Source organism: Crocuta crocuta, unplaced genomic scaffold (genome assembly GCF_008692635.1).
Source record: "Crocuta crocuta isolate KB4526 unplaced genomic scaffold, BGI_CrCroc_1.0 scaffold167, whole genome shotgun sequence".
Classification (NCBI taxonomy): Eukaryota; Metazoa; Chordata; class Mammalia; order Carnivora; family Hyaenidae; genus Crocuta; species Crocuta crocuta.
In genome coordinates this window covers 6,265,325-6,289,976 of record NW_027532406.1, presented here as the reverse complement: position 1 = coordinate 6,289,976, position 24,652 = coordinate 6,265,325, and the positions used below count along the sequence as shown (strand labels likewise).

At 53.2% G+C, this 24,652-nt stretch overlaps 1 protein-coding gene across 2 annotated transcripts in view; it reads left to right on the top strand.

The window, feature by feature from the left end:
• Positions 1–671: 671 nt before the first annotated feature.
• TSPAN15 (tetraspanin 15) overlaps positions 672–24,652 on the top strand; it is a 53,124-nt gene continuing 29,143 nt past the window's right edge. The window contains exon 1 of one of the 2 annotated variants that reach the window (XM_077778665.1): positions 672–905. In XM_077778665.1, coding sequence (XP_077634791.1) covers positions 810–905 — 96 coding nt within the window. In that variant the 5' untranslated portion in view covers positions 672–809. The remainder of the gene's footprint in view (positions 906–24,652) is intronic. The other variant, XM_077778664.1, reaches the window with a different exon arrangement.

The following is a 24,652-nucleotide window of genomic DNA, read 5'->3' as shown; positions in this document are numbered from 1 at the left end:
TGGGTCAGACCGGGGCCAAGCGTGTGCCAGGGTCCGCTGACCTGGCCTGAGGATGGGTGGGGAAAGCGCTTCCCAGAGGAGGGGGCCCCTCGGGGCAAGGTTGGGAACGCCACCGGCCTCAGAGAAGAAGATCCCCGGAGGCTTGCTGGAAGAAGGCTGGTTGGGGATCTGTGACAAAGGTGAACTCGTGGCCACAGCTCCAATGGGACCCCTTAGTCCCACTCTGGTTTGCTGCATCTTGCCTACTAATTTCGGTCCCCCGCCTCACTCAGCCTGAGCAGCTCCACTGCCTTATTCCATTCACGTCTTACACATTCATCTGCACACTTTTAACACCTCAGCGGTTAGTTCCTGCCCTCTTGGTACAGTCTTCCCTCTTGGCAACAGTGGGAGGCACGCACTTCTTTGTACCCCGAATTAGGTTCGCCTGCCGTCTCCCCAGCGTCTGTCTGTGCACACTCTCCCACGGCCCCCTCCGCGCCCTTAGCACAGGCGTCTCCGGGATTGCACGAGACCTGGTTTGACGAACCCTCGCCTCCTCTGCTCCCTTCGCCTCCGGTGGGCCCTGGCCTCAGCCCCGCCCCCTGCCCGCCCCCTTTCAGAGGGCGGGGCCGGGGCCTCGCGCCCATTGGCCGCTGGGCCGGCTGGTCCCAGCCGGGGCTGTGATTGCGGCTAGCCGATGTCAGTCCCGGAGCTGGCGCCGGTGGCTGGGCGCGCGGCGCGGCTGGCAGCCGCAGGTGGGGCTGCTCGCGGCGAGGGACCTAACTCGGGAGCCCCGGGGACCCAGAGCCCCGCGGAGAGTATCCAGGATGCCCCGCGGGGACTCGGAACAGGTGCGCTACTGCGCGCGCCTCTCCTACCTCTGGCTCAAGTTCTCGCTGGTCATCTACTCCACGGTGTTCTGGGTGAGTGACCCCACGGGGACCCTGAGATGGGGGGAGGGGTTGCCGATACTCCCTGGACCGCCCCCACGCCGAACCGGGATTGGGTCCAGACTTGGCTGCTCCAGGGAGGGGGCGGGGAGTGCGCGCCTAGTTTCTGGTCTCACTCTCCCCGGGAACCAGGAAATTCTGCCGCCCCGGCTCAGCCTGAATTTCAGCAGCCGGTGGCACGGGAGCGCTAGAGACAGTTGGCTACGACGAAGGAGCGCTACGTGGCTCACCTGTGTGCACCTGCCCAGAACGTTGGTTTTCCGCCTCTGCCCAGCGTCGGCGGGTGCGCTAGGCCCGGGTTAGCTGGTTGGCCGCGGCCACTCGCCCTCCGCGTGGGGGACTTTGCCTCCCGACCAGTTTGGGGAGAAGAGGTCCGGATAGGGCGGGAAACCTGGACGCCCAGACCTGTCCGCACTAGCTACTTGCGGATGCCCCAGAGCGAGATGCTTCCCCATTGGGCCTCGTTTTCCTCTTCGGTGGAAGTAGGATGGGTGTGCCTTGTCCTTGGAGTGGTGGGGAGGATTCCACCAGACCACGTCTGGGGAGGTCCCAGCAGCCCCTGGATGCTGGGTAACTTCCCGCAGCCACCGAGCTCTACCTCCTCTTGTGTATTGCTGGGCGGCAGGGTGTTAGTGGTTGGCCATGAACCAGGCTTCGAATCCTGCCACTACCACTTTCTAGCTGAGTGATCTTGAGGAAGTTACTTAAACTCTCTAGGCCATAGTTTCTTCATCTGCAAATAGAGACGGTAATTATATTTAACTTTTAGGATGAGTGTGGAGATAAAATGAAACAGGCCAAGTACAGTGCTCAGCACAGGGACCAGTGAAAAGCTCAAGAAATGTGAGCCATTATTACTATTGTGGCCTGGGAGGCTGGGCCCACCTGGTAAGTTGTCCCCAGGGACTGATTTCTTCATGAAGATTTCAGACTAGGCTGGACCCCCCCACCTAGAAATGGGGACATCTTTCTATAGGCCAGCTCCAGGCTTGCCATTCTAGAATAGTCTCCTGCCCCCACTATGCCACAAGGACTGGAGGGGAGATCGCTGACTCCCATCTCTCCTGAAATATATGCACACCCCATTCTCCTCTTCGGGCCCCTCGTTGGATCTATTCGGCTAGCACGAACAGCCAGATCCGCCTGATAACAAACAGGTCTGGCTTTCCACTTGACCCTTCTATGGCTATGATGTTGCCTGGTGGTCAGGAGATCCAGATTCTAGTCTTGTTCTGTTATTGACTCACTGGGAGATCTTAGGCAGGTCACTTCCTTGTGTGAGGCCTCAGCTGTTCAACGACTTGCCTGTCTGGAGGACGAGGCTAAGCCCAATTCCCAGTCCAGTTCCCGGGCTCTAAATAATGTGGAAGAGGGATGAGCCGGACCTTTGGGGGCCAGAGGACGGAGCAGAAGATGGTGGAGGCTCCAGGGAGGCAGAAGTTTGTATGTGGGGTTGGGAGGGGGGATTCTCTCCCAAAGCTGTACCAGGATCAACCAGAGGCTTTTAAAAACACTACAGATACCTGGGCTGTGGCATAGATATTTATTTAAACTTATTTAAGCTCCCCAGGTAATTCTAGTTTGTAGTCAGGGTTATAAACTGCTGGGCCGGGTGGTCTCATAGGCCCCTTGGTTCTGATTCTCAGCTTCTTTGCCTGCTCCTTGCTTGTCAGGCCCCAGGAGCTCTTCTCTCTGTAGGTCACAGTTGAAAGGGAGAAGGCTAAGGCTGATGGGTGGGGAGGTGGGAAGATCAGGAGCCAGAAGGTGGGAGCTATGTTTCTGGTTTCACTGCTAATCTCCAAATGTAACCACTGACCAGTCTCTTATTCTTAACCTTCTTTGCACCTCCATTTTCCTGTCTATAAAATGGGCAGTTGATACCCACACCTCACTGGGTTGTTTTTAGGATTAGTGATTTGGGGAGATGGTGACATGTGGGTGAGACTAGTGCTGTACAAAAGAAAGTGACACAGGTACAATTGAACTCGAATTTTCTTTAAAAATTTTTTAATGTTTATTTATTTTTGACAGAGAGAGAGAGACAGACAGACAGACAGACAGACAGAACACAAGCAGGGGAGGGGCAGAGAGAGAGGGAGACACAGAATCTGAAGCAGGTTCCAGGCTCTGAATTGTCAGCACAGAGCCCCATGTGGGGGTTGAACTCACAAACTGCGAAATCATGACCTGAGCCAAAACCAGATGCTTAACCAACTGAGCCACCCAGGTGCCCCGGAACTCAAATTTTCAAGGCCTTGTTCTGTCTCTGTCCCCTGTCACCTGGAGGGAAGACCACTCAGTGGCCCTTGCTTGGCTTCTCTTGAGGCCGGGTGGGACTCGGGACTCAGAATCTTTCCTCTCCAGCCAACTGAGATTGCCTTACCAAATCCTTGACCTCCCATTCCTGGAAGTATTTCTGCTTAAAAATCTCCCCCACCCATGCCAAGAACTCTGCCACCTGCCAGCTCTGGTAGGGCAGCTCCAGGGGCCAGATTTTCTCTGCAGGGCGGAGAGCGGTGTGAGTGAGTAATTTGTCCTAGACTGGCCTTGCTGTTAATTGGAAACCCATTTAGGAAGGCCCATTAGCTCGGGTACCATCCCTTGGGATGTGGAGTGGGGTCAGGGGTTACCTGCTTGATAAGCTCAAAGTACTAACACTTTCCACTCAATCTTGAGGCCTGGAAGGGGCCACACGTTTCACCAGAAGCAGGCACTTTCTGTAAGACTTTTTGCTTTAAAACTTATTATCAAATAGGAATTGCAAGGACACTGTGCAAAACTTTATAATATCAAAGAGTAGTTATCGGTGACAAGCCTCCCTCCCACCCCTCTCCCCGTCCTGCGCTGGTCAGAGGGGATAGCTATGATCAGTTTCCCGTCACTCTCTTCTAAGATAATATCCTAGCCATGGGATGCCCTCGGCATGAACATATGCATGTATTATATATTCTTTTTGTCCCCATATAGGGTAGCACATTATACACAGTTCTGCCCTTACTTTTTCACTTAAATTTAAGTCCTTGTGAATTTTGGAGCTCTGATAGTGGCCTCATTCTGTCTGATGACTACATAGAATTCACTGTAGGCTGTGCCCAAACTTATTCCATCAGTCCTCAGCTGGGGAACTCAGGTGTTTCCAATCTTTAGTTACTGCACACAGCAGTGCAATGAGCCGCTTTGAACGTGTCATTTTGCACATGAGTGTGTATATCTGCAGGATAGTTTCCAGAAGAACTGGCCTAAGGGATACGTGAAAGTATAATCAACATACGGAAATGCACTGATCAGAAGTATACCCAGCCTGACGGATTTTTGCGAAGTAAACACACATGTATAATCAGCCCCCAGGTCAACCAGTAGAACAAGTAGCAGAAGCCAGAAGCGCCCCAACCCTTATGCCCGCTTTTGGTCACCACCCCTTCCCTCCAACAGTAATCACAGTCAGAATGTCAAATAGCATAGAACCGCTTTGGCTGTTTTTATATGTGTGTTTCAAATTTTGATGTTTGTTAAATTGCCCTACATAGAGTTCATACCAATTATGGTATTATCTACTATATTACTTTAAACTGACTCACTTTTTAATGTTAAAATTTTTTCCGAAGGAGGCTTTATGTCATCACTGCCAATGGGAAACCAATATTCATCATCAAAAATAGCATGTAACCGTAACACTAAATAGCGCAGGGAGAACAAACCGTTATTACATCCTGGCTAGATATTGTGGGTGATGTAGGCTGTGGACCTGAGTTCTGGGTTCAAAAGGCAGGCTGGCAAGTGTTTGAGAGGCGGAAAGACAAACTGACACCAAGACAGATTCGCTCCTGGATGCAGTGGGCAGAATGGGAAGGGAAGTGAGCAATGAAGACTGTTCTCAGTCTATGAGTCAATGTGAATATGGCCTTGATCACTTACTTGGGTTCCTGTCTCACTTTCAGCTGGGGACCTCGGGGCCCAGGTGTGTTTCAGGGTCACTCAGCAAACCTGGCGTGAGTCCCCACATCTCCACATCCCTAGTTTGGCTCTCCTTCCGGTAGGTCTCTGAGGATGGCTCCATGAAGAATGAGCTCACCCAGAGGCACTTTGGAGCCTCCTCTTCCGACCATGTGGCGTGAATCATTCTGACACATGTGCCCTCAGCCCACTGGGGACACGTCTCTAATTTTAGCGTTGACCACAGGGTATCCTAGAGATCCGTTTACATGACTGGTTTTCCTTGCTACACTGTGGGCTCGTGGAGGTCAGGGGTGTAGCTCATTCATGTCCTCTTCCAAATGCTGGTCTTGGGGCTGGGGACACAGGAAGTGCTCAGGGAAAGCTTGTTGCATTAAGGTGGTCAGGTCCCAACCTGTGTCTTGTAAGGATCTGAGGTGGGGGCACCTGGATCAGGGGCTGAGCTGGGTGTGTGGCCAGCAGTGGTCAGATTTGCTGAGGCCTTGAATCTGCAGAGTGGGCTGAGCTGATCATGGAGACACTGGCCCTCTAGAAAGCATGAGCCTACTGACTTGACAATGGGGTAGAATTTCCAGCTGGGTAAAGAAGGGTGTCAGGGCTGGGGGACGTTGACTAACCAGGAAGAAAAGCTCTTGGGGGATGAGTGGGAAGGAAGTGAGCATGGCTAGGTGGGGGAGGTAATAAGTGCCACAAGCAATATTCATTCTTCCTTGCCTTCTCCAGTGATGGCCGCTATTACCATAGCTTGGGCTGTGATTCTTTCTATTTCCTACAGCTTAAGAGTGTGGACTCTATATCAGGCTGCATGGGTTCAAATGCCAATTCTGGCATTTATAAGTTGAGTGACTTGGGCACTAATTTCTATGTGCCTCAATTGCTTTATCTGTAAAATGGGTGATAATAGAGAGTTGCTGGAGCCAGGAAATGGATGAATACATAGGAAGAGCTTAGAGTAATGCCTGGCACATGATAAACACGACATCAACTACTTAAGGATTAGCCATTCTTTTCCCATCTCTATTTTTCTAGGTACTAAAAAGCCAAAGACTGAGAATAGAAGGGTCCTTAAAGGCACCTCTAGAGTGACTTTTCATTTTACTGAGGAAAACCGAGGCCTGGAGAGAGGAAGCAAGTTGCTTTAGACCCCATAGCACGTTCGTGACAGAGCAAGTGCAGGACCCGGGTTCCCTGATTGCAGTTTCTTCATTGGGTCACCATGACCTTCACCAGCCATCCCCCATCCCCCACCCCCATGGTCTCCGCTTGCTGTCAGGGCCCTGGGTGTGGGTGGAGGATAGCATTTCTGGAAGGAGCCATGTACCTGGCCTCTCAGTTAAGCACTAGATGAAGCCAGATGAAAAAGAAAGTAGATTTAAGTTTCCAGCAGGAATTTCTAACTTTGGAAAAGGGCCTTATTGTTTTTGCGAACATAATATGTGCACATAGTTAAAAACCTTTCAAGCAATTCAGGTAAGTTCACCAAAGCCAGTAGAAGTCACCTTTCTTCTATCACTGGGAGAGAACCACTGTTAAGTGCTGATCTGGGCATCTCCTTGTACGTATGTGTACACACGTCATTTCCTGAATTATTATTATTCTTGTGCTTGAGTCCCCAGGCGGGTCCATTTCCCTCTTGTTCTAGACAAGCATTGCAAAGAGAAAATCGTGAAATTCAAGCAGAAAGTGACTTCATCCTGGAGAAGCAGCCACCATGCCTAAGAGGCTGTCAGAGAAGATCTGGAAGTAATGGGACTGGGGTCCCCTCCCCCAGTCTGGCCGAGGGGCCTTAAAAATCCAGAGGCTCAAGAAGGCAGACCCGGAAGGCCTTAGGAGAGCCTTTCAATGCACTCCTTTTACAGTTGAGCAAACTAAGGTCTCGAGAAAGTTTCTCTGCTCTTAGTTTAGGCTTTTGTGCACGTGCCCTTCTCTTCCTGTAGGAGAGGCATTGCTTTATTTGTTTTTAAAAAAATTTTAACATTTATTTATTATTGAGAAACAGAGACAGAGCATGAACAGGGGAGGGGCAGAGAGAAGGGGAGACACAGAATCCGAAGCAGGCTCCAGGCTCTGAGCTGTCAGCACAGAGCCTGACGCGGGGCTTGAACCTACAAACTGCGAGATATGACCTGAGCTGAAGCCAGACGCTTAACCGACTGAGCCACCCAGGTGCCCCGGAGTGGCATTGCTTTCAACTGTAGGACTGGACAGGGGCCTCGCCATCTTTGGTTGTTTGTTCCTGAGAAGCTGAGAAGCAGGAGTAACCACCTTCGCTCCTTCTTCCCCTGCCTGGCGCCTCTTTCTACGTGACTCACAATGCCAACCTGGGGTGGGGCTCAGAGTAAACCAGATAAGAGACTGATAATGAAATTTCTGTCCCCAACTGGCTTCACATACAGAGGAAAGAGGTCTTCTGGGTGAGCCCAGGACACACAAGATGGAGAAGATTAACCTTTTCCAGACAGACCCTGTGGATGTGAGTGGGTTTGAATCTCAGTGGAAGGCGGGAGAGTCTGGGCCTGACTTGCCATTCTCTCCAGGGTGAAGACGGTTTTTTGCTTATTCAGTCAACAAATAGTTATTTGATGCCTCGTGTGTATGCCAGGCACTGTGATGTTTACTGGAAAACAACTATGAACAAGACAGACTTAGTCCAGGCTTTGGAAGGCAGACAAACAGTAAATAAATGTAGCTTGTGATCGGTACTAAAGAGGAAATTAGGGAGCAAGTGTGTGTGTGTGTGTGTGTGTGTCGGGGGGGAGATGGGAGTTCCTACTCTGGATGGAATGGTCAAGGAAGGCCTTTGTGAGGAGCTGACATTTCAGCTGAGGCCCAAGGAATGAGATGGAGCCAGCCATAAAAAAGGCCTAAAGAGAACATCTCAGACAGAGGGAGTAGTATGTACAAAGGCCCTGAGGTAGGCAAGTATGGCTGAAGCAGATGGGGAAGCCTAAGAAGGGCCACGCTGTGAGTGGAGAGGGTGGCAGGGGCTTGGTCCTATAAGGAGTATGGATTCTGAGTGACTGAAAGGGGAGGTTTAATTGTCGGGACCCAATGGCAGTGCCAGCTGGGGACAGATCAAGTGCTTGTTCTGCTGTGTGACCCCAGCTAGAGGACCAACTCTCTGAGCCTCTGGATTTCTCATCTGTGGATACCCTAGAGGCCTTGGGGAGGCCTCTGCAAGAGGAGACATGCCAAGGTGCCATGCACGCTGCAGGGCCTGGTGTCCACTGGGGCCTTTCAGAGCTCAGGGCGGCTGGACAGAAGATGTGAGAACTTCTGGAGCCTGTCTTATTAGAGGAGGCTACTTTCTCTGGGGATGCACTGTCTGCCTAGAGCAGATGGCTGTGACCATACTCTTAGGCCGAGAAGTCTGACCCCTTGGGAGTGCAAGTGGCCTTTTATGGGGACGGGTCCTTCCCACCCCTTACTTCCTGGGCTGAGGTGGTGCACCTGCCGGCGGAAGCTGTGTGCCACCTGATGGGCACGTGGGTCCAGGCAGGCCATCCTGGAAGTGTCCCGCAAGGCTGAGAGCTGGTCCCCACACCTGGACAAGTGAGGCTGGGAGAAGCACTTCCAGAAGCCCAGGGCCAGGGCATTCCTTGGCCCGGGAATGTCTGACAGGTGGCAGATAAAACTCAGATTCACAGCCTACATAACCCACACCACCTAGCTAGGATTTAATGAAGTCCCTGAATGGCTCTTGTCTTCTTTCTGCTCTGATCATGAGTCCCCCACTCTTGGGGAGGGAAAGAGTCAAGTGGCCACCACCACCCCTGTGGGAGCCCAGAGCCCAGCTGTCTGTCCACTGCTGACTAAGTGACCCCGCCAGGGCCTCCTGGGAGCCGCTGGCCGGCCCCGCCCCCGCCCCATCACAGGCTGTCTGCAGCTGCCCTGAGCTCTCTGCTAGCACTCAGTGAGTGACAGCCTCTCAAGGGACAGGGACAGGGCCGGCACATCTCTCCCCCCAGTGCAGCACAGGGCCAGCCAGACAGCGAGCCTGGGCCTGAGGATGGGCGGAACCAAGTCAGAGGCCTGAGTTCCAGGCGGCTGCCTGAGTTCTCTCTGGCCCTACAGGGAACAGCCTTCCCTGCTTCACACCGGGCCGCACATCAGGCCTCGTCCCCGGGGCCCAGCAGCAGTCCCGTTTACGCTGTGGACACCGGCACCCCACGTGGAAAGGATAATACCGAGTGAAATCACCCACTGGGGCCCATCGTCGGCTCTGAACGCTCAATGGAGGCCGTCCCATTTAGAACCAGAAGCTGTCGCTGTGTGGTCTGGTGTATTTCCTCCCCTTTCAAAGGCAGGGGTTGCACCAGATGCCCTCCATGGCTCTTGGAAGTCTGGCCCAAATGGAAGTCCAAGTCACTGTCCAACTGCCAAGTAACAGGTGACACTCCTGTTCTGAAAGGCCGTAAGAGAGTCCTAAATGTTTTACAGCCCCACTGGGCGAGCAATTTCGATTAAACTGCTTTTAGAACCAGGAAGTCCTTCCTGAGAGCTAACTCACATTCCCTTCCCCTGTTTTCTCCTCTTTCCATCAGGGCTTTCCTCAATGACGGGAATCCCCTAAGAAAGCCGTTGTAGAGCCCAACCTCTGGGCTGTGGGGCACGCAGGGACCAGGAGGGGGCGGGGCCGAGGGAGGGGCAAGACCAAAGGCCTCACCCCCCGCCAGCCTTGCTCCTCCCGAAACCCCATCCGGGTCTTCTCAGGCTTCGGTACAGCCCGCAAGAAGGACAAGAGACGTTCCCTGCTCGGTTGGGCCTCTCCCTAGTTAGACAACCTGGTGCAGCCGAAAGAAAGGGCTTGGATTTGTTTCCGCAAATCACAAGTGCCGTGGGACTCCCGGAACACCTGGGTGGCTTACAGAGAAATGCTTGTTCTCGCCGTTCTGGAGGTCTGAACCCGAAATCCAACGTGTCACAAGGCTCCTGTGCCTCCAGAGGCTGTGGGGGAAATCCTTCCCTTCCTCTACAGGCTTCTAGTGGCTTGCCTCCCTCTGCCTCCACGTTTACGTGGCCTTTCCCTCCGTGCCTGTGTCTGTCTTCTGTCTCAGCTCGCTCTGCCCTTTCCTATAAGGACACGTGTCATTCGACTTAAGGCACACCCAGGTGATCAGGGTGATTTCATCCCAAGATTCAGAACCTAATTATATCTGCCAGGACCCCTTTTCCAAATAAGGTCACATTCACGAACATGAACCTATCCCCTCCCCCCCTTTTTTGGCGGCAGGGTGGGGGGACATTCAATCCATGGCAGAGCTCAGTGGTCAGAGTCAGAAATGGAGTCTCCATCCTTCCACTAATTGGTCACTACCTCATCACCATGACCCCAAACGAGTATATCCAACCTATCTGGAATTGTTTCTCCATCTGGAAAATGGGGCCAGGAAACCTCCTACCCACACCTCTCCTGGCCGGGTCAGAGCTGCAGCTCAGCGAGATCACAACCAGTGTTCCAGCCGCGATGCCGCGTGTCAGTAGTTCTCAAACTGAAGACATCATTAAAGGGGGAAAAATCATCATAGCTTAACTCCCAAGTGTGAATTCCCTACTCAGAAAGACCCCTCAAGTCTGGTTCTATAGACACTTCTTTAAGTTACAAAGTTCACTACAGATAAGTGTTACCTTTAGGACAGATAAAAGAATGTTGTAAAGATAACCAAAAGGGAGACAAAATTTTCAAGCTAAGCGAACCTCCCTCCACACCCCCAGCTCCCCGGGGTACATCCCAGTGCCCTGTAGGAGCCTGGCCTCTGGAGCGATCTCCCCCATCCCCTCGCTCTCCCTTCCTGGGACCTCCAGCTTGGCGGAAGCCTCTCCTGAGAGCTGCACTAGCCTCTCAGCACACAGACACTGTCCAGACGGTCCAATAGGCTGGGGAAGGTTCAACGCATCACTCCGGATTCACGCGGAGAGAAAAGTTGGCTTGGAAACCGGGCCGGACTCCTCTGAATTCCCTCACAGGCACCACCAGAGCATGGCTTCCATGCCAACCTGCACGTTCAAATCCCCGGGGGGAGGTTTAACAAGGATAGGTGCCTGGGTCCCACCCCATACCCACTGCATCAACTCTGAAGATGGGGCCTGATGTGTACTTGTAAAATCCTTTGGGACCAGCAGCCTCCGGCCATAATTGATCAGGCCCACAGATCTACAAGGTCCTTTTGACCTCAGGAAGTGACTCAGGCTCAGAATTCAGCACCAGCCCCGGAAGCCAGCACCCGACTCCACTTCAGCAGAGCACTTGGCCCCTGTCTGCCGTGGGGGGGTGGGGGGCGTCTGGGGGGCTGGCCTCTGCCCCCTGCCAAGCACAGTGCACCCAGCACAGCCCCTCCCCTGGTAAGGGACAGGAAAGAGCACAGAAAGCTGATGGGACTTGTCCAAGGCCACACGTGGCATCCTGGGAGGGGCTTCCGGTAGTGGGGAGAGTAGGGAGTTCCCGGTTCTCCCAGCAGGAAGGAGGAGGGCTCTGAGCCCCTGGAGTCCACACCAGGCCAAAGCTGTTTCCCTTCCACCCTCCAAGCAAATATTTACTTCCTGTAGGCCAAGATGCAAATGCCTGCCCTGATGAGAACGTCCCCTTTGGGAAAAACAAAGGAAAACACTGCAAGCACTTCTCGGCAGAGACCTGGTCTGGGGGTGGGGGCGGCGATTTGCAAATGGTGGGTTGTGCCAGTCGCTTCCCCTCATGGGGGCCTCGGTCTCCTCAGGTCTGAAACAGGACAAGTTCCCCTGCCTGCCAGGCTCACAGTTGTTCTGAGGATCCAAAGAGGTAGACCAGTGTTGGTGAGGCGGGTGCACAATGGCACTCGCCTCCGGGAAACACCCCGAGAGCGCAGGGCTTTGGCCTGGGGTGCCTGCTCCCGGCACCTGTGCTGATGCCCGGTGCACAGAGGCTCCGCTCAGAGCCCAGTGGGCACCCCCTGTCTGCCAGGCCCCTGTGGGAGGTACACGGTGTCCGCTTCCCACCAACAAGGACACTGAAGCACAGAGAGTTGCAGGTGACCTGTCCATGGTCATGCAGCCAATCAGACTCGCTCCCCACCTATCCGTGGAGACGTGCTCTTCCCCCTGTGTGCTGCTCCAGGCCCAGCCTTCCCAGAGGGGGTGTCCGACCTCCGGGTCCAGGCCCAGCAATCACCCCTCTTCAGGGACCCGTCCTCCCTCTCACAGGCTCATCCCGACTGCTCTCCGCCTGGCCTCCTCGTCCTTCAGGCCCCCTTCCTGCCTCCTCGAAGTCCTCCCTGATGCTCCTCTACAGTCCAGGCCGCCCAGTGGGACAGGAAACCACGCACACTTCTGGTTGCCACTCCCAGACGTCAGCTCCATCTCTGTCAAGGGCTGACCCTCTAGGTGGGGAAATGACACCTTAGTCTTCTCTGTTTCACCCCCTCTCCGGGTCCAGGCCACTGAGAGCGTCTGGTGCAACCCCTGCCTTTGAAAGGGGAGGAAATACACCAGACCACACAGCGACAGGTTCTGGTTCTAAATGGGACGGCCTCCACTGAGCGTTCAGAGCCGACGATGGGCCCCAGTGGGTGATTTCACTCGGTATTATCCTTTCCACGTGGGGTGCCGGTGTCCACAGCGTAAACGGGACTGCTGCTGGGCCCCGGGGACGAGGCCTGATGTGCGGCCCGGTGTGAAGCAGGGAAGGCTGTTCCCTGTAGGGCCAGAGAGAACTCAGGCAGCCGCCTGGAACTCAGGCCTCTGACTTGGTTCCGCCCATCCTCAGGCCCAGGCTCGCTGTCTGGCTGGCCCTGTGCTGCACTGGGGGGAGAGATGAGCCGGCCCTGTCCCTGTCCCTTGAGAGGCTGTCACTCACTGAGTGCTAGCAGAGAGCTCAGGGCAGCTGCAGACAGCCTGTGATGGGGCGGGGGCGGGGCCGGCCAGCGGCTCCCAGGAGGCCCTGGCGGGGTCACTTAGTCAGCAGTGGACAGACAGCTGGGCTCTGGGCTCCCACAGGGGTGGCAGTGGCCACTTGACTCTTTCCTTCCCCAAGAGTAGGGGACTCGTGATCACGGCAGAAAGAAGATGAGGACAGGGTTGTTCAGGGACCCATGGTCCCTGTGGTAGGAGTGGGGCTTCTGTTCTGTCTTCTGTCTCCACTGTGCTCTCCTCGGGTACTGGCCTCTCAGAATCGAACTTTCCTTTTTGCAGTTGGGATTACCCCCAGTGCTGTCCCCTGTCTAGTCGATTTCTGGATCCTACTGTTTTGTCTCTTTAAAGCTAACAATCGGGGCACCTGGATGGCTCAGTTGGTTGAGTGTCCAACTCTTGATTTAGGCTCAGGTCATGATTGGTCACGATCAGGTCCAGGCTCAGGTCATGGTCAGGTTAGGCCAAGGTCATGATCAGGTTGTGGGATCGAGCCCTGCATCGGGGATTCTCTCTCTCCCTCTGTCCCTCCCCCCACTCACACTCTCTTTCTCTCTCTCCAAAAATAATAATAATAATAATAAATAAATAAATAAATAAATAAATAAATAAAAAGAACCCTCCCTGTGTTTGCTAGACATTCTCTCATTTATTCATCCAGCAATCCTAAGAGGCAGCATGGTTATTGCCCCCCTCACTCTACACTGGGGTAAAGAGAGGCTCAGAGACCTTAGGGACGTTGCAAGTAAATGCCCAGCCTCACTCTCTCTCAGTTCCTTTCTGTCTCAGGTGTTTTTCCTCGGGAGAACATTTCCCTTTTAGAGGCATGGGCTGTTCAGGTGTTGTTGGTTCATTGGCTCAGGGACTTAGGCAGCCGTCTAACATTTCCCGGGCATTCGGGGGCCCTCCAGATCTCCCCGAAGCCCTGCTAGAGGAGCAAGGGCCCTGGCGTGGGGACCAGCTCCCCAGGGCTCCCACGTGGAGGTGGGCTAACTGGCACCCTGCGTGGGACAGGAGGGAGCAGACCCGAAGTGGCATGAGGCACCTGGGCCCTCTCTCCATCGGACTCTCTGGAAGTGCAGGAAGGCAGAAATGGTTTCACTGGCCTTCATGTCACTGTCCTTTTAAGTTTTCCATCAGGAGAGGGTATGCCAGGGCGTGAGAACTCTTTTTTCATGAGAGAGGCCAGGTTGTGGTGGAGAGAGCACTGGCTTGGGAGTCTGGAGACCCGGGTTACAGCTGCTGTCCAGCGGCTAATATGCTGTGTGACCTCATGGGAGTGACAACCTCTCTCTGGGCCTCAGATTCACATCTGCAAAATAAGGCGGTTGGGCCAGAACAGCATCCATCTGCTTCCTGGTGCTTCACAAGAGGCTTTTAGGTGGTCCCTGGGGGAACACTGTGAAGTGTAATATGTGTTAAAGAAAATAATTAGTATCTCAATTCTATGATATCATTCATGTCAATAGGTTAGGTCAGGATCATGTTTATTTTAATAAGAAACATCAGTTGCTTGAAAGAAAAATAGTATCTCCTGGTCAGGCGAAGGCACTTAGCACGGTCTTTGTATCTGCTGACTTTTAAAGAAAAAATGGGGGGAAGGGTGCGCCTGGGTCGCTCAGTCGGTTAAGCATCCGACTTCGGCTCAGGTCATGATCTCATGGTTCGTGGGTTCGAGCCCCATGTTGGGCTCTGTGCTGACAGCTCAGAGCCTTGAGCCTCTCTGGGTCCCTCTTTCTCTCTCTGCCCCTCCCCACTTATGCTCTGTTTCTCTCTGTCTCAAAAATAAAAAAATAAAGAAAAAATGGGGGTTCACATGATGTGTTATAGCACCTTACAGTTTACAAAGGAGTTTCTCTTTTTCCTGGGGTCCTCTGAGTGACCATTGGTGTTAGCATTCCTGCTTAACAGCCTTCCTGTTTCACAGCCGAGGCGACTAATGCTCAGAGAGGGAAGTGGCTTGTCCAAGGTCACACAGATCCTAAGTGGCGGAGGGCTGGCTGGCGTGCACTCTTTGCCAGGTCATCCCCAGCCAGCCTCAGCGAGAGGTCACTCACGCGCCTTCACCTCCTCTCCCAGCTGGCACTTGGAGAGCCAGGATTGCCTCATGATGGTCCACTGTGTGTATTCTCTGGTTCTGATTTTCTTCAAGCAGAAGCAGAGGAGACTGAAGGTGAAGCATGAGCCCCTTCTCCCTTCCTCCAGGCCTCTCTCCCAGGCATAGGCCGGAGCGTGTCCAGAGCGCCCGGGGGCCTGTTTTGTAGTGGGCTTTCTTGGAGGAATAATAGCTAGGTTCCTGCTGTGGCCTATATTTAGCTCCGGTTGGCAGTCAGTGATCCATCTGGTTAGGGCATTCATTCCAGGCCCGGGGAGGCTGACTCTCGCCGGTCTCTGGTGAGCAGGCCCCTGGCCGGGGCCACAGAGACTTCCCAGGCCAAAGGGAAACTCAGCCCTGCAAACAGGCTTCCCGGTGGAAAACAATGCGACTTGGATCTTGCCCGCTCTCTCTACTTTTTATAGTGAGAAAATTAAAACGTTAGAGATGGTGGAAGAATGATATAAAGAACACCCCTACGACCATCAGCCAGAATCAAAACAGTTGGCTGTGTCAAAGTAAGCTGCAGACATCAGCACACTTCACTCCAAATGCATCTCCTAAAAAAATTTTAGAAAAGAATATTCTTGGGTATAACCACCATTTTCATGCCTAAGGAAATACAAAGTCCATGTTAGAAGTTCCCCAATCATCCCTAAAATATTTCTCACCATGCATTAAAAATAATCAGGCTATAGCACCACAGTTCATGCATTGCATCGAGTCTCACTCTGGCAAAAAAAGGTCCCCAGCACCTGAAACATGAGGGTAAGTGCCTCTGAGTCCCTGAATGTTGTATGTTCTGGAGTCCTGGCAGGGTGGTCTTCTGTCACTTGCCTGCCTTTGCCTGCCTGATGCACCTACTGGGGCTTGCTCTCTGCTCGCTTAGGGAAGTTCACAAGGAAGCTCGGGAAAGGCTTGCTGGGCCTGGGTAGTGATGTGGAATGCAGGGGTGGCGGGGGCTGGAGCGAGCGGAAGCCGCGATGGAGACTCCCGAGCGTCCACCCGTAATCACCAGCTGCACAGGCTGGCCCGGCGCCGGCACTGGGGGAGGGGCTTCAAGCGGCCGCACCCCCTCGGGGCTGGCTGCTCAAAGTCCGCTTGGGCGACCCGACGTGGCTACACGACGCTGGGCAAACCACCGGTGTGCGGGAGCAGGTTTTCGGGAAGTCCGTGCGCCCGGGGCACGTAGGAGCGCTTTGCTCTTTTGTCCCCTGGTTCTGGTGCCTCAGGTGTGGCTGGGTGGGGCCAGGGGAGGCCCTCTCTCTCTTGCAGGCTGGATAGCCCTGGTTGCTAGAGAAGCCATGAACTTGGAAATTCATTTATTTATTTAGAAGTTTTTTCCTTCCTTCCTTCCTTCCTTCCTTCCTTCCTTCCTTCCTTCCTTCCTTCCTTCTCTCTCTCTCTTTCTTTCTTTTTAAGTTTATTTATTTACTCTTGAGAGAGAGTGAGAGAATGAGCATGAGGCAGGGAGGGGTAGAGAGAGGGAGACACAGAATCTGAAGCAGGCTCCAGGCTCTGAGTTGTCAGAAAACAGGGGTCAAACCCATGAGCTAGGAGATCATGACCTGAGCCCAAGTCGGATGCTCCAACGACTGAGCCACCCAGGCACTGCCCCCCCAACTTTTTTTAAATCCACAAAAAAGTTGAAATAAGAGTTTAAAGAACACCTGCATGCTGTTGACTACTAACTGTTAACATCTTGCCTTACCCTTTCTCGCTCTCCCTCATCTCTCTCTCTCTCTCTCTCTCTCAGTGCAACACTTTTTTTTGCCAACCCAGCTGAAAGGAAGCTGCAGCCATTGTGACCTCACTCTTAGCTACTCCAGCTTTCCAAAAAAGGCATTCTCCCACACGCTGCCACTGTCCATCTGGGAAAAAAAATCACCATAAAATAAAAACCTCATCTGATATGCAGGTCATATCCACAGATTTCCCCGGTTGTTCCTCAAACATCCTTGGGGACAGACATTTGACTCAACCAGGCTGCACTCAAGGTTTACACATTTTCACGGCTGTGGCATCTCTGGAAGGCCCCAATCAAGTTCAACCACACTGCTTTTGGGGGTTTGATGCCTCTAGGCCAGTGGTCTGCAGAACACCAGGGTTCTGGCTTCACTTCACAGTTTCCTTGTACATGGGCTCAGGCCACACATTTCCCGTGCAAGCTCTGCACCGGGATGTGGCAGAAGGTCCGGGATACTACGTTCGGAGGCGAACAATGTCCGGCCACTCCACTGCAGGCCGTGCCAAGCTACACCGCCGGCCCCCTCCGTGGTTAACGTGTATTTCCCCTAGATGGCAAATCAGCTGCAGGGTGGCTGTGTGAATATTCTGTTTGGTCAAAGAACTTCTGAAAGCAAATCTGAGCGTGTGACTCCTTGCTTAAATTATTTCAGCTATTTCCCTCTTGTAACTTAAAAATATATCTTGAGTCTGCNGGTCTCTTCCCACCCCAGCAGTCAGTTAGAGTTACTCACTGAAAAATCAAAGTCAAGGAGAGCCTGAGGGGCTCAGACTCAGAGCCAACCATCTGGCTCTCTGCTGTCAGCACAAGGCCTGCTTTGGGTTCTCTGTCTCCACCTCTCTCTGCTGCCCGCCCCCATACCCGCTCTTCCCCCCATCTCAAAAATAAATAATCATTCAAAAAAAAAATCAAAGTCAGTCAGACCTTCCTCTAGAGACCTGTGTGCCTCCCAACAGCTCAGAGCAAAAGTCAGAGTCCTCTTGGGGGCTTAAAAGGCACCCCCCACCCCCGAGCTGCTTAGCCCCACGCCTGCCCTCTGACCTCATCTCCCACACTCTCCCCCTCTGTCGCCCTAGAGCTACTCTTCCGTGAGCACACGGAGCACGTTGGTAGGAACATTCATCCATACATATCGGCATGGATCGTAAAGAGTCCTCCCCTACCTCAAGTGTTTGCTCAAACTTCACTTTCCCTGACTAAGCTATTTAAAACGACAGCCTCCTCCCCAGCCTCCCTGGCCTCCTTTCCTGTTTTCTTCTCCACAGCACTTATAACCATGACATACTGTGTTTTTCTTATTTGTCTCTCCCCAGCAAGAATGCGAACTCCCCCAGAGCTGGGACTTTTGTGTTGGGTTTGCTATAGCTGTGTCCCCCATCACCTCTGGTCCCCAAAGAGCTGCTCTCAGAGTGTGCTCCAGCCACCCTTGCGGGGACCCTTTCTAGGGGTCCGCGAACTCAGAACCATTTTTACAGAAACACTGAGAGGTCGCTGGCCTTCCGCATGCTCCTCCTTGGGCGTGGTCAGTGGAGTGTTTCAGAGCACAGGGTGGTGGCAGACTGAGCAGGGGAGCAGCTGTCTCCCCATCAGCCCTGTGTCGTTGGCAAAAATGTAAAGCCCATGCCACTCTTCTCCCTCCTTTTTTTTTTTTATGTTTTAGAAAATATCTTCTAGAAAGTATGTTATTTGTGTTAACGTGTAAATCTATTGTTATGTCTAAATGAGTTAATAGATAAAATATGGCTGTTTTAAATTCTTATGTAGTAAATAATTGATAAATGTCTATAAAAATAAAAGCTCTGGGGTCCTCCACTCCAAAAGAGTGAAAAGGAGCCCTGAGATCAAAAATGTTGAGAACCACTGGCTTACAAATCCTCTCAGTGAAGTGATGTGGAATAAATGAACATTTTGGTTTAATCGGAGAGACCTGACCTTGGTGGCCTGGCTTCTAAGAGCTTTCCTGGCCTCCTCTGCTCCCCCATCTACCTGTCCTTGATTCCCAAGTATGCTGACTTGCTGTTTCCAAGGCACCTTCATGGGCATCTGAAACCCCTCGTCCACTTCAGAAATCTTTGCTTGTCTATTACATGCATTAAATGGGCTCAGTCCAAACATCACCTTCTCCGGGGAGCCTTCCTAGATTTCCCCGGTCTTGGTCTGTGATTTACTGTCTCCTCCTCTCTGGCCCCTGTGCACACTCTACCCCCATATTATATTTTCCTAACTCTGCTACATTTATTGGTGAGCAGGTGTGTCTTACCAGACTGAGTTCCTTGAGGGCAGGAACAACATCTTCTCTTTTTACTCCCAGGGGTTGGTACATAATAGGTACTTAATAAATGTGTGTTGAATCAGTGAATGCTGCCTTGGCATTCAGGATAGGGACTCCCCTTTCCTGAATTATCCTTGAACCAAAGTGTCTCTAAAAGGAGAAATGGTTTCTAGGACCTGATTCGAGTCTTGAAACATCAGTGTTAGAATAGTACTATACCTTTGGGGCGCCTGGGTGGCTCAGTCGGTTAAGCAGCGACTCTTGGTTTCAGCTCAGGCTATGCTTTCACGGTTTGTGGGAGTGAGCCCCTCCCCTTGACTTGGCTGCTTTGACAGCCAGGAGTCTGCTTGGGATTCTCTCTCTCCCTCTTTCTGCCCCTCCCTAGCTGGCACATGCATGCACTCACTCTCTCTCAAAATAAATAAACTTAAAAAAAAAAAAAAGAACAGTCCTATATCTTTACTGTGGAAGGAGAAATAACACTGATTGGACACCTGCTGGGTGCCGGGAACTTTTCCCTGGCTTTGTGTTTCAGGGACATTGTGGTTCGTAAGGCTGCTGTGAACCGGCGTGGGCCCTAACCACTTTTCATGTGGCTTCTGTGGGGAGAGTGTGGTCTGAGAGCTAAGCCACCGCACCTCCTGTGAACCTGTGACACTGACACGGCATGGTATGTGAAGACTGTGAAGTTGTTGAGGTCACAGATGGCATGTGAATTGCCGGGTCCCGCCATCATGTTCTGTGTGCAGTACATAATAAACACTAAACACCTGGGATTATTTGTTCAATGGGCAGAATTAATACTATAAATATCGGGACCAGTGACGGCTCCCCACTCTCGGTTTACAGGGGATCGGCAGTGGAGAGAGATCCCTATTGCTGCGGTGATCCAGAAAGGCTTCCCAGGGGAGGAGGGCTTTGAGCTGAGTTTTGGAGGATGAGTATTAATTAGCCGCTTATACCTTTACTATTTCCAAACAACTCTTCGTCTCCTTTCAACTGCTGGTGTAGGAGATAGTGCCCGGGGTGTGTGCCCTGGTGGAGGCTGGGGTGGGAAAGGGACCTCTGTCCCCTGTAGGGCTTTTTCTCATGCTAAATGTGACATTCTGGACCAGGTAGGAAAGCAGGGGACCCCCAGGAGAGGAGACTTCGGGCCACTTTCTGTCTGCTAATGGCTGGGATTCTAGGCGGAGCTGTTCTTGTGTGCGTTTCCACGGACTTCTAGAGCAGTGAAGGGATTCTAGAGCTTGTAGCCAACGCCCTCCCTTTTGGAGCAGGGAAACTGAGGCTCAGAGACAGGAAGGGGCTTGCCCAAGGTCACATGGGAGTCAGCGGCAAAGCTGGGATTACAGTTTCCCCTCACCCACAATGCTCCTTTTAGTGTGAGATGCTGCCTCCTTTTCCCCTTTGTCCTTTGACCTCTCTGGAGTCAGGAGCCCTCCGAGTGGAGGCAGTTCTGAAGGCCCCGCCCACGCCTGGCACTGACACTTTGTGGTCTGAATGCCTCCTCCGCCTTCCAACTCTAGTTCAGGGGCAAAGGGGGAAGGAACAAACCAAGGGCCACGTATATATAAAAAGCAATTTGATTCATTTTTTTCTTAGATATAAAGCTATATCTAACCTTAAAAATAAGAAACACGAAACGCTTAGTGTAGCGACAACACTTAAATTATATATGCCCAACCCAGCCAGGTGGCGCTTGGGAAGAGGTAGCCTGGCTGCGGGGCCTCAGTGCCCTCTGCACTGATGCCGGGCAGTCCTTCATCTCTTCCTTCCCCCACTGCTGCCCTTCCCTGCCCTGCCCAGTCTTTGCCAGGCAGCTGCCTCCCGTACTGGGGCTGCTCCTCTCAGCAGCCCAGAGAGTCAGGGAGAAGTGAAATCGCGGGAGACCCCTGCCTACACCGCCCCACCCCCACCAGCCCTGTCCCGGAAGTTCCTCTTGCCTTCACTTCCGGTTCTGAGGGATGAGTCCCACGCGGTCTCTGGGGAAAGCCCCAGGCCAGTGGAAGAATCGGGGATGCCCTGCCCAGTACCTGGTAGACATGTGTATGCTCTGAAAGGCTGCTGAGACCCGTTGTCCACGACCAAAGCCCCTTTGTCACCTCTGTGAGCCTGTGTGCCCTTTTAAAATGTCTGAGAGGCGGGCGGCCTGGGCCACCTGACCCATTCCCGCCAGCAGCCCACAGCCCTGAGGGAGAGCCTGGGCTTCCTGGTTGCTGTGGGCTGCAGGGGAAGGCGCTCCTGGGCCAGAGGGAGGGGGCGGGGTGCACAGCGGTGGCTTGGCACAGGGTACACTCCTGAGCAGGCACTCCCGGTACCCCAGCAGGAGGCTCCCCAGCCCCACACTGCCTGGCTCTTCATCCTGCGGGGCCCCAAGCCCATACCCCAGTCTCCAGTCCCCCTTCCGAGCTCTCAGCTACAGCCCCATCCCTAGGCCTGGGGTGCTGCTTGCCGTGGCCAGAGCTGGGGTACTTCCTGTCCCCACTGCCAGGCCCACCTGTCCAGGGTTCTGATAAGCTTCTGCTTGTGAGCCCACTTGGCTGGGGCCCACCTGGGACTGAGATCTGGGAAGATAATCACCCAGACGTGATGGGAACACAGCCCCAGGAGGATGTGGCTTCTGACTCTTCTGACACAGTGTGGGGGGAGGGGGGGAGGTCTGGGGAGGGAGGGAACAGGAAACCAGGGAGGGGAGCGTGTTGGATGGAAGGGGTTTGCTCTTGATTCTCCTTTTTTACCCCGGTTTTCAGATTATCCACAAGTCACTCTGATCCTTAAGCCATGGAATGTTCTGTTCTGGAATGGTCGCCAGGGTTTCTTCTTTGGGTTCATCCTTTCCCCATTTCTGCCTGAAAACCTTGAGGGGGCTGGAGAGCACTATTTATAGAGAAGTCATAATAAAGAAGACACAAAGAAGGAATAGACTGTACTCATGGGCCGGAAGCCTGACAGACTAAAGATGTCAGTCCTCCCCAAAGAGATCTATAGATTCAACGTGGTCCAGTCAGACCTCAGCAGGTTTTTTCTTTTTCTCCCATGGAATTTGACAAGGTGATTCTAAAATGTGTATGGAAGAATCAAGGTCCAAGGATATTTGGCCGCTTGGGAAGAAGACTGGAAGGAGGGAATTGGCCTACCAGAGGCTCAGATGTGTTACAAAGTGGCAGTCGCTGTAATGGGGAGGTTGTTCGGGGATAGCCAGACTGACCGATCGACAGAATGAGGAAGAGAAATAGGCCCAACCATATGTGGAACCTTAGTGTATGACAACGGGTTGGGTCAGATCAGCAGGGGCAGGAGAACTGGATAACAAATGGTGCTTATTACATTATAAGCAAAAGCGGGCTGTGATNTTTTTTTTTTTTTTTTTTTTTTTTTTTTTTTAATTTTAAGGAAGTCCTGTCGAGGGTCAAGGCAGAGTTGACAGCAAAGTCCAGTGATGGAGACCAGAGACTTGCTCCTTTGCCAGCAGGAGGGGACAGTCACTGGTGCTTCTCCAAGTAGCTGGCTTTGGTTTGGGGTTGGTAGGAGCCCCTTCCCCAAGTGCGGGCTGCCCATGGCCGGGCTGGGGCCAGGGCAGGGGCGCTGGGGGCCAGGACCCGAGAGCTGGGAATCCTGCCCAGTGGTCCTAGGGCAGGGCTGGCACTCTTCTGGAGGGGATGGAATGGGCCCTATGTCAGTGTGGGCTGGGGCACTGCCAGGGCCTTCTGGATCCTGCCTGTCCTGCTTTCCTCAAGGGCAAGAGGAGTGGGCCAACGTGAGCTGAGCTTTCTTGGGAAAACCGGGAGAAGACTCTGTTTTCTACTGAGTGGGGGCAGCGAATGTTAATTGANCCGCGAGATCATGACCTAAGCGAAAGTCGGACGCTTAACCGACTAAGCCACCCAGGCGCCCCAGGGCCCATGATTTTTAAGTCAGGGTGCTCTCTGTGACTTGAGGAAGGAGCACTGTGGGAGGAGCGGTGGGGGCACTCTCTAGGGTGTGCTGTCCACTGTGGTGGCCACGAGCTTTGTGTGGTCAAATTGAAATCACGCACAGTGAGATAAAACGGGAAATTTGGTTCCTCAGCCACGCGAGTCACACTTCCAGGGCTTGCTAGCCACGTGTGGCAAGTGACGACCATCCTGGACAGTCGCGTCATCACAGAACGTGCTCTTGGCAGCATGGCCCTGCTGTGGGCGCCTGTGTATTTTGCAAGGACATTTCAGTTATCTCCCAGGACTTCTGGACCCGGTCTAGCACTTGCAGGCTGCTGGCACAGTGTAATTGAGTGGTAAATGGCACCGGGCTTTACTGTTTTACGCATGAAAAATGAGGCCCGAAGAGGAGACATGACGTGGCCAGGAGCACCGAGCTGGTAATGGAGGCCTAAACGCCAGCTCACCTCTGGTCTCCCCTCTGCTGCTCCTTCCATCACCCCTGTCTGTACAGGAGAGAAGCTGGTACAAAGCCTGTGGAGGAGGGGGAGGTGGGATGCTAAGGCCAGGCAGGATTGACCCGGGGCAGAAGGGCTGGTGGGTGTGAGGTCCAGGGTTGCTTGGCCAGGTGCAGGGGCCCCGCCAACCCCATCTTACCTAAAATCTCTCTTGGGTCTTGAGGTTTCACATCCTTTCAAAGCTGGAAACTCAGAAAAGTGCTTTGGGCTGCACAGAGAACTCTGGAGCCTTGAGTGCCTCATGAAACAGTTCCAGAATGAATCAGTTCTTGGGACCTTCCAGGAAATGCTGACTCCTCCAGGAAGTCCATCTTGGCTTCCTGACATTCCCTTTCTTCCCCTCACTTTTGTTGGAGTTTGCAGAGCCCCCTGGGCCTCTCCATGGTAAGGATCGCAGCTTGCTTCCCAGAGACCAGGGAATCGTCACCTTTTTTGTGCTAGAAACATTCAGTTAGAGGTTAACAAAAGTAAAGGTATGACCTTTTCTCCATCCCCAGTTCAAAGACGCGCTGATTCCATCCAATGGACTACAGAGGTCAATTCCTACCTCTCTGACCCCTATCTTACCCCGTTCTTACCCCTCTCTGGTCTTGTGACCGCTGTGACCTCAGGGCCTGGGACATACTAGGTGCCTGGTGTGTGCCTTTTGGGAGTGAAAATGGGTCTGTAAGTGCAGACTTGCGTCAGCCGGGAGTGAGCCAGCATACTGGGGACCAGATGCTTCCTGAAGGAGGAGACACAGGTGCTGGAATGTCATGGGGTCTCCTGCTTCCCAGCAGCTGTGTGAAGCTGGGCTTCTCCCTGCGGAGGAGGAAGCTGGTTCCAAGCTGCAGGGCTCAGCGGGAACCTTCAGGCCCAGTTGATGCTGGGCCACAGGGCTTGCAAAGCCTGGGGCTCCGGGCTGCGCCCCGACGTGAGCATGGCCATGTGCGCCCCCCTCCCTCCCCCAGGGGTCTCTAGCTGCAGCTGTCCTGCATGACAAATGGGCCATTTGCTTCTGGCTGGAGCTGGAGTGGCTCCCCAGCACCCTTGGGGAGAGGCTCTAATTAGAGAGGTTTGGGTGGGATCGCATGCTCACAATGACAGTTAATTTTATACCCAAATTCAAACATGAACCGATGTCATCAGATATATAAATATCATTGGAAATCTTAAAGTTCCTCGAGAGGGCGTATGGCTGCCTCTCCCCATGCCCATTGCCCCTTGAGCATTTGAATGAGGAGCACCGTGCAGCCTGTGCTGTGTTGGGAGGGGCCTCAGGGGTGTCTGCCAGGCCACGGGGAGGGGGGGCTGGGGTGGCAGGAGAGGCGGGGGGGGGGGCGGGCCCGGCGCGGGG